General features: G+C 35.6%; 1 protein-coding gene across 4 annotated transcripts in view; it reads left to right on the top strand.

Moving 5' to 3' along the window:
* LOC109540429 (putative sodium-coupled neutral amino acid transporter 11) overlaps window positions 1-10,437 on the top strand; it is a 73,463-nt gene that overhangs the window by 16,150 nt on the left and 46,876 nt on the right. For all 4 annotated transcript variants that reach the window (XM_048665589.1, XM_048665588.1, XM_048665590.1 and 1 more), the window contains one exon: window positions 6,779-6,860. In XM_048665589.1, the coding sequence (XP_048521546.1) occupies window positions 6,779-6,860 (82 nt within the window). The remainder of the gene's footprint in view (window positions 1-6,778; window positions 6,861-10,437) is intronic.

The raw sequence follows: 10,437 nt of genomic DNA, 5'->3' as shown, positions 1-10,437 counted from the left end.
ACAGATTTTTTAGATATATGCAATTTTTCATGAAATTGGATAAAATATGCAAAAAATGCATAGATATGCACTTTGCATATTTTCCGCCCTCTAATTATGATAGTCCGGGCAGTTTCGAGATTTAAGCGTCATGTAACTCCTCCCCTCGAAGATTCAACTCCATGGTTGCTTCAGTTTAAGGATGAAGTTGGACGTTGTGAAGTTCTATTACTTCGTTGTTCTTTTTCTTGTAGAGAAGGCAGCGTTTCTGATTGTACATCACTATTAAAGTCTGGAAACAGTATCGGTTTTTTAATAAACTGTGTAGTTTACTATGTTTCCTTGGGTTGTGTGAACTTGACATTTGTTTGGAATTTGTATTAAGTAGGTTCCTGAGAATTTTTTATATTCTTTTTTATCGAGGTACTGGAGTTTCACGACTTCTGGGGTTGGCATAACGAAAATAAACTGTTCGTTGACATCTAATTGTTTCATCACTGGTCGGGATATTTTTGCTTCGACTTGTTGACAGGTAGAAGTTTTCTTTGGAGATTCCAACAGGTTTACAGCACAAGGATTCTTGTTACTTATTTCTTGGAGTTCGGTTGGTGGGCATATGAAGTATTGAGGAGTGACTGATTGGCATTCTTCACTTCGATATGCAAAGTGCAATTTATTTTTCAGCAAATATTTATTGAGAGGTATAATAACCTTGAAATGACTTTGTCCGAATAGGGATGGAATAAAGGTGTAGGTAGTTAAATTCTTGAACTTGTGTTATTGGAAATCTCAGCAAATAAGTTATTTTGTTATTGATTATGTAGCAATCGAGTTTGATTAATTTTTCAAATAATAAAGTCTTCAAACTAACTTCCAACGGGAGTCTTTTTGAGCCAACTAATTTTTGAATTTTCAGTAATTCAATATATAATTGTTCTGTTTTAATTATACTTAGGTGTACAGTATTCGATTTGGAAAATGCTATTGAGTTTTCAATATCTTGTAAGGTTGAGTCAATTATTTCATATACATTTATAAGTTGATTAATGACATCCTTAAATATAGCTGAATTTGCATTGAAACTTATTTTCTGTACCACGTTTGTTATTTGGTTAATTTTTGTTTCCAACAATTTTTGATTGTAACTAATTTGTTGAACAGTATTATTGAAAGTTTTAATAATTTTCTCTGAGATAGAGTTTCCTTTCAAAATAGTTGTCCCTAATTTGTTTTGGTTTCGTTGAAGTTCGGCAATTAATTTCTCATAACGTTCGCCATCAGTAGAGTCTAAACTAAAGCGTTACTGCTTTAAACACTGATCCAATTCCATTAATTAATCCTCGTTTAGTTCTTTGTGGATGTGGAAGTATTTCTTAATTTTTGTTTGTAGAATACTTAGTATACGTAAATAATTAGATACGTCGGGGGATTGTTCTTGATGCAGACTTGTTTCTTTCTTGATTCTTTTGGATTTAGTGATTAATTTCTAAGATTAAAGGATTTAAGTCGTAGTAATGTATAAATGTGTGTGTTTATTCCTGTATTCTGGCTGTTCCTAATTTAAAGGGTATTAGTCCTGCCTTGTCATTTATTGCCTTTAAAGTTATTTTATCTTCTGATCCTAATGCTATTCGAAGGAGTCTGAAAAGATAACGATTTATTTAAAGCTATACCGATTTCTTAAAGGGCGTTTAATATTGCTGAGATGAATTTTTTCTTGAGCTTCGGTTTTGCCTGTTTTTAGTTTAGCATTTACTGATAATAGTTTTGTAGGTTTTTTAAACTTGTCCGCATTTTTCTGTCGGATATGTTGTTTCACATATACACTTTGGTCAGGTTGGAAAATGTCAGGTGGTTCTCGATTTGTGTTTAATTTACCAGTTATGTTTTCTTTTTGCTTTATTAATTTCTCGTTAAGGGTAGCATGTAGAATTTTAGTTTTACTTTTATGATCTGTAATATAGTCGTTAATTAGGAGTTGATCTAAGTTTATATCAAAAGGGTTGTTTCCTGTGATATGTCCATTAATTACGTCGATAAGTTTCATCTTTGTGGTAGAGTGGATTGAATAATTATAAGCCAATATAGCATATATCATTTTCTTGCTAATAGGTACTTTATCGAACTTTTGATTATTTAATAATCGTACGTGTTCTGACAGGGTGGAATGTAGTCTTTCGATTGCTCCATTTGATTGAGGGTGATTTGGAGAGCAAAAATGAATGGAAACTTTATAAAGTTGTAAAAGTTCTGTCATCACTGTTTTCTTAAATTCAGTGCCGTTGTCGACAATAATTTGTTTCGGAATGTTGTGATGGGAAAAGTAAAATAGAAGGTTATCGACAATTTCTGTGGCTACTAAAGATTTTAATGGGTACGCTTGGGCATATTTGGAGAAACTATCAATAATTGTTAAGAATTTAGTTTGTTCAAGAGTCTATGTGTCCAAATGAATGATTTCAAATGGCCTAGTCGCTGTTGGGGTGATATTAATTTCTATGTTAACAGGGTGTCGATCGTATTTGGCAATTTGACATATTTCACATTCGTTTATATAGGATTGAATTGAACTTTTTAAATCTGGCCAATAATATTTTGTTTTAATCCTTTGGATAGTCTCTTCTATTCCTCTGTGGTTAGTTTTCGATTCATGATAATTTTTTGATTTCTTCGATATTATATATTTTCGGTTACATCGATGAGTTTATATAAACATCGGTTTAATTTTATTGACGGCCATTTAAAGTTTTTTCGTACTACTTCACAGAATGGTTCGTAAGTATCCGAATTTGCAAAATATAAATAATATTGCTTATCAGAGATGCTATATTCTTTTACAAATGTGATTATATCATTTTCAAAATTACTTTTTGAAATTTGAACTGTAAATCTACGTTTTTTAATACATCTTGAATAATAATTTGGTTTGCACCGTAGTTAACTGCAATTTCTGCAATTGGAATGCCAACAATAGGATTTTGTTCGTCATTCGAGTATACTAACAGCGGTGATGCTGTTATCATCTGGTATCGTATTTTCATCGTCAGCTTGTCCCAGTGTAGAAAGTAGATCAAGGTTTACACTTTCTGGGTGTGGGTCACTGTTTTGAGAAGTGCTCGGCTGATTCATTTTTGAATTAGGTTGACCGCAAAGTATTGATTCAGCAACTTCGTTTACATATTCGTCAATGTTAAACTCTGTTTCCTTTGTATGTAGTTCGATGAGACAAGGCGTCGGCATTTATGTTGAGCTTGCCTTTTTTTATAGATTATTTGATAATCAAATTCTTTCAACTTAACTCTCCATGGCACTAGTTTTGAGCTTTGGTCTTTTAATGAAAACAACCATTGTAAAGGTTTGTGGTCGGTAATGATATTAAATTTTCGGCCAAATAGATATGGGCTGAAGTGTTTGGTTGCCCAAACAAGTCAAATACATTCCTTTTCAATCGTTTAATATTTTTGCTCGGAATCGTTAAGGGTTCTAGAAGCATGTGCAATAGAGAGGTCATGACCAATAGGTCCTTGACTTAGAATGCATCCAAGGGCGACGTTGCTTGCATCACAAGTGAGATTGAAGGGTTTATTGAAGTCGGGGTATTGCAAAATTGGTTCGKTAATAAGTATATTTTTACATCTTTCGAAACACGATAGAAATTCTTCATTGTGGATTATTTTGGCACCTTTTTTCAAACATTTGGTTAAGGGCTTGGTAATTTGGGCAAAGTTGTTGATAAATCGCCTATAATAACCAAGAAGGCCTAAAAATCCTTTGATTTGCTTGGTAGTTTGAAGAATTGGGTAATTTTTTACAGCACTAATTTTGTCAGGATTAAGTTTTACTCCTTCTGGGGTAACGATCTGACCTAAGTAAGCGACTTCTTTCTTACGAAATTCTGTCTTGTCGAGCTGAACTTTAAAGTTAGCGTCTCTGAGTCGGTTGAAAACATCTGTAAGTTTTTCGATGTGTTCTTGAAGAGAACTGGAAAATACGATAATATCATCAAGATAAACAGCACACTTTTCTTTTGTAATGCCGCGAAACATATTGTCCATGCAACGCTGGAATGTAGCAGGGGCATTTTTGAGGCCAAATGGCATTCGAAGAAATTCGTAATGGCCATTTTCAGCACTAAATGCTGTTTTTGGGATGTCAGATTTGTTCATTTCGATTTGATGGAACCCACAGGCTAAATTTTAATAAAAAAAAAAAAACATTGAATTGAGTCCGCGAAAGTCAATTACAACTCTCCATTTCTGTTTACCAGAAGCGTCCAGTTTTTTAGGGACGGCCCAAATTGGAAAAGACCAAGGTGAATCACTTTGTCGGATAATGTTTTGATTAAGCATTTTGTTGATTTGAGCTTTTACCTCGATCTTGTGTATATAGGGGTATCGATAAGTTTTATTATAGATTGGAATTTAATTTGGTGTTTTGATATGATGTTTGATTTTACTTGTGAATGTGAGGGGTGATCCTTTTTGATAGAAAATATCAGAATATTTTTGACACAATTTAGTTACGGCATTTTTCTTTTCTAAGTTTAAATGATTAGTTCTAATCAGAGATGAATCGAATTTTGGAACTTTTGGACTGTCGTCAAAGTTGTTTAAATTAATTTGCGTCAATTGCTTTTTCTCAAATTTTTCTGCTTTTAACGGCTCTGAAAAGTCCAAGGTGATTGGTTCACAGATGTTGTTTAGAATGGTCGTTATGGCAAATCCTTGTTTTGCTATGGTTAGACACTCTGGAATTTCACAGTTGTGTATTTTTTGATACGAGTTAACGATCAATGGCCGAGACTTTGTTTTTAAAATATTTATTTAAAATTACAAAGTTGACTGTTAACAATTTTTATGTACCAAACTCTTTGGTGGTTTTCAGCTGACTTCCTGACTTAAAAGCTACCCTTAAAATTGTAAACAAAATCCTAGCCTTAACCTACTGCCAAAAATGCATTTGGATATTATCTAATTTACACATGTATGGTTCGCACACTTGAACCAGTAAGTGTTCAATTCCTGGGAACCAAGGGATGGCACTTCACGTTAAGGGTGTCATAGACAAGTTTGGCGCCATAGCCAAGTCAAGTGCGGATCGTTAGGCCTGACATAACTTACGGAATTATTATTATAAGCCCAAATGGGGCTCCCATTTACTGAAATACCATGAATTTACCACAAAAATATTTTTAAAATGTCCGCTCGGTAGGCGTCAGACAATTCATAAAATAATACTTTTTAAAAATCATACGGTTTAGCCGCAAACTTCGGTGCCGTATAGCGTGAATAACCGCCGTACTTTCAGAACTAAACAAAAAACAAAAAAAAAGAAACTTAACACTAGCACGTGAATTAAAAAAAAAAAATGTACGTGGTGGTTGCTTGGTGTGTGGGTTTCGGCTCTCGCAGCGGGTGGGCTGGCGTTTACGCTTTCACTCGACTAACCAGCTCGGGTTCTCGATTGAGAATGCGGTGTTATAGGAGTACAGAAAAAATAGTAAAAAAATTAATTGTTATTAGAAACTGAGAAATTTGCAAAAAACTATATTAGCAAAACGACATCAATGTTTTTCAGGGTAATCTGCCTAATTAACATTACGTAAATACCTGTTGCGTCGTATTAAAACTCCGGTAACCATGGATGATTAGAGAAAGTGACAATAAGATAGACAAGGATAAACGGTAAATTCAACAGGAATCGTTGAATGACGGAACCTATTTAGAAACTCATAATCTTGAATTATTAATTTGTTTACAAATTACAAAAACATACATTTGAGTCTGTAACTCCAAGCAAGGGCCTGTGTAATCAATCACCTTATTATACACTCTTCTCGAGCAGCTTCTTGTATTCGGTTAATTAACTCCTGCTCAATGTACACTGATCTTCAGTAACACATTGGAGGAATGTAGCCGGTATTTATTTGGTGCCTGGGAAAGTGTCAGTTGTTGTGCAATGTTCTGAGAGTCCCTGAAAGGCTTTTCTGAAATTATGTCCAATACGTGTTCCTCTGGGTCTGGAACCCGAACATCCATTCCATCCATTGTCGTCAACTATTTTCCTGGAACCACTCTCCTCGCCCTTTGTTGGGGTGAGGTCTTTCAGCTTCTGCTATATGACTGAAGCATTTCCCCTGGACTAATGGCATATCCGCAAATTTGTGAAAGGAAATTCAAAGTAAGTCATAGTGTGCTAAATTGTTGTTATTATTGACAAGGGCTATCCACCTGTAACTATCTGTTCATGACAAAAAACATTATTGCCGCTTCGACTTTTCATCAAAAAATTGTAGGAGAGAACTTCTAAGACAAAAATGTTTGTAATTTGAAGCAAAGATCCTAATTTGTATTTTTGAATGCTTAAGTATTCCAATATGTTACCAATTAAACATAGAATGCGTTCAAAATAATGCTTAATAACAAAGTTAAATTTCGATTTTCAACTGTTAATATCTTCTAAAATTATCTAAAAAAAATTTCAATATTTTTATCGTAGCTTCCAATTGATCAGCCAATAAACCCTAAAAGGAATAACGCCAATTTTGCATCACCCTGTATGTTACGTGACTAGCTAGTATGCTGCTAAAATCCTTAGAATTTTTCCTGTTTCCCGCGTAGGTCTAGCAATTTATTTCAATGAAAGTATGAAAAAATGTTCTAATTTTACGTATTGCTTTCACCAAATCTTTCTTAGACGGTGTGAAGTTTTGCATCACTTTGGTAAGAAACCAACGGTTTGATTTGTATTTTATCCCAGTAAAAGATATTAAATTTTTAATATGATATATTTTTTTCAGAATGAAGAAGATGATAAGAAGTCATCAATGCACTATGCCAGCTTCAATTTTATTAACTCGATAATTGGCAGCGGAGTAATAGGTTTGTAAAAAAATATATATCTATATATATAAATAATCTTTATTTCCAAAGGAAAAAGGCTATCGACCCCACATTGATCTTTCTGTCTTTGTACTTATAATTAATTATTAAAAAATTAGACTATTCCTAATATTACATTAATTAAACTATCATGGTATTACAATTGAGTTAGTTGTGGCGTTTGTAGGTGTATAAGTAAAGTATTTGTTGGAGAGCGAAAACGAGATTGTCTTGTCTGTCTTGTGAGGCAAAGAGGGTTTAGTATATATTTAAAATTAAATTTTGTTGTCAATTTGTCAAAAAGTACTTGTAACGCATTTATATTTGAAATCCACCCATCAATGCAAGATGGATTACAAGACTTTTTATTCATAACTTTTAAATCACCATTGTACGTACTTTCCTGACTGTGTTTCAATTCCAAACAAAACCGAAACGTTTTTTTAAATTGATAAATGAACAATAAATAAATGACTGAAGAACCCAGGACTTGATTTTAATTTTAAATCACCCAAATATGTTTTTAATTATTTCAGCTTTTCTAAATGATGACCAACGATGATTTTACCAACATAGGTTTTCTATATATTTTATCATTATAAAATTGAGATTTCAAAATATCAAAAAGCGTGTCAATTTGTGATATAAAATTGGCCCTATGTACTGCATTAAAAGGCAAATTGTTCATCGAAACATGACACATTACACCAACATGAACCGAGTGGCTTAAAACCTGAGTTGCTAAACACACTCTTATAGGGCTAAAAGGGGGCAACGTAATACACCTTGTTGATAACTTTGGTGCCATTCTTGGAATGTTATTTGAATCTGGCTCATAAAATTTTTGAATATGTGACCAGGAATAAACTTCATTTTTTCTTTGAATTTCATATTTTTTAAAATTATTTCGCAAACATTTCAGTGAATGTAGCGTATCGTAGAAGAAATACATTTTTTCGTTGCAAAAATTAATTTATGGTTTCTCAACTGTTACAGAAAGTAGTTTCCTCATTTTTACATTGTTAATGCCTAAATCGCATACTACCGTCTTTACAAGAAAACCCGCGTCTGAATTTGTTTCAATAGAATCTATTATTGTTTCTTTGAGTACATCACCTAACAATGCGTCTTTACTTACAAAATAACCTACTACTTGCCGCTAGAGGCGCTAGTGTAGGAGCATCCAAAAATCGCTGTCAGTTGAACGTATTATAGTCTATAGTATTTGGTTCCACGCACAACCCTATCTCACGCTCGGTGGACGCATTAAGGCGCAAGGGTAGTTGCGTGGAAATACCTTTGTGGCGCTAACATTCCCCCGGCCTTGGAAGGGCTAGCTTTCAACATAAAAAATATGGATCCATAATTACATAATTAAATTACACTAAAACTAATAAAATAAACATAATAGTATGTACCACAAGACGTTATGGCACTAACACTGATCCAACGGTAACGGACACAATTTCGCAAAAGAGCGATGCACAACACCTCCATTCGTGCGAACGTCAGCAACTCGCGAAATGCCATCGGTCCCTGGATGAACCTCGACAATTCTGTCAAGTCTCCATTGAAGGGGCGGCTGCTGTTCTTCCTTCATCAGAACTAAGGTGTCCTTTTTCAGTTCCGAGCGATTTTGCCTCTACTTTGTACGCTGTTGAAGCTCAGAAATGTATTCTAAGCTCCACCGTTTCCACACGTTCTGATGGAACTGCTGAACGCGTGGAAAAGTTGACAGTCTGGATTCAGATACATGAGTGACGTCTGAGGCTGAAAGTCATTGGGATCCGAGGATAATGGGGATATAGAACGGGAATTTAGAGTCGCCGCTATCTGTAAAAGCAAAGTGCTTAGCTCTTCGTACGTCAAAATTGACTTGCCGATAACACGCCTCAGATGGTACTTTGAGGATTTAATTCCCGCCTCCCATAAGCCACCAAAATGAGGGCTATGTGCTGGTATGAAATGCCACCTAATTCCCTCGCTAGCATTTGCTTCTGAAATGTGATCGTTATTGGTTTGTAAAAATTCTCCTAGGTCTAGAAGTTCGGAATTTGCACCCACAAAGTTTGTACCGCTGTTGGAGTAAACATGCAATAGTTTACCACGAAGAGCAACAAAACGACCAAACGCGAGGATAAAGGCCTCGGTGGTCAAATCGGTTACCAGCTCAAGATGAACAGACTGTGTTGAAAAGCAAGCAAAAAAGCACAGGTAACACTTAGAAGTTTTTCAACCTCTTCCCTTACGGTCTTTTATTATAAATGGTCCAGCATAATCAACCCCTGACACATGGAAAGGGGGGGAGGCCTGACACGGTGGGAAGGCAAATTTCCCATAATTGGATTAATAAACTTGGGAGAGGAGCGAAAGCACTTAATACACGTATGAACAACTTTTCTAACAAGACCCCGTTCAAAAACAATCCAATATTGTTCTCTTAAAGAGGAAAGTAGTAGCTGGGGGCTAGCATGAAGTAATTTTATACGTAAGAAGAAAGCGCGTCTCCTGAGTTCACTGGCTTTTTTGCTGCGATGCCCTGAAACGAAGATCACTCCGACCTTCTTGAAGATGAAAATATATTTCAGAACCAACCAGGCCAAGAGAATCTACGACCGGACTGAACGGGCTTTTTTACGCGAACGGATACATGAGCCACGCCGAGATCTTGCACGTGTTGACAATAGACTTACCTGTCAACATAGAACTAGCCAACAAATTGCACTGGATCTATTGGAAAAAGATGGCTCGATTAACAACCGAACGGATGATGGTTGCCGAATCGGCCAATCGCCAAAAGAAAAAAAATGATGTGCGTCACGGGACGCTCGACAAACGTGATAACTTCATATAGTTATAGAAACCATAGACAACATAATATCGAACTTGTTTAACGTATGATGGCAGGAATAATTTTACTTTATAATTTTAATATTATCCTTGGTTTAATAATATTTGAAGAGTTTAGGAACAGGTAAAATGTAATTTAATTTCTTTTTGAATGTAAAAAATCTTTTATCTGCGGTCAAGCGGTCAAGTGGTCACCCATCCAAGTACTAACCGCGCCCGACGTTGCTTAACTTCGGTGATCGGACGAGATAGATAGATAGATAAAACATTAATATTTACATTATATACAGATATTAACAGATTAACAACAACAACAACAAATGACAGGAGCAAGCTCCTGTCAGTGCATGGCCAGATGGTCGGCCAGTTGCTTCTCTGCCTATGGTTTAAATGGGCGGAAAGCAGTCCAGTACCTGGACAGAGCCCTTACAAGGGCATTCGCGGATTCGCAATCGCGCGAAAACGTGAGGAGATAATCTTTAAATGGCGACTTTTCCTTCACTGGAAGGGCATTCATTGAGGAAAAAAGGTCTTCCTGAAGGGAAGCCAAAAACCCCTTTTGCTTCGATCTTTAAATTGATACTATCAGCCGTGGCGTTTGCCGCAGGCAGTAAACGATCTTATGATCTAGGCCACGCCCTTCGCTCTGACCGGAGCAAGCCTTGCCAGCAGGCCTTGCACCGACCAAAACAAAAGAGCTAGGTTTCAGTCAGTCACGTCATGTTGG

Source organism: Dendroctonus ponderosae, unplaced genomic scaffold (assembly GCF_020466585.1).
Source record: "Dendroctonus ponderosae isolate FM_Combo_2020 unplaced genomic scaffold, Dpon_F_20191213v2 Dpon_F_20191213_4, whole genome shotgun sequence".
NCBI lineage: Eukaryota > Metazoa > Arthropoda > Insecta > Coleoptera > Curculionidae > Dendroctonus > Dendroctonus ponderosae.
Note: the sequence above shows the minus strand (reverse complement) of the source record. Positions and strands in the feature narration are given on the sequence as shown.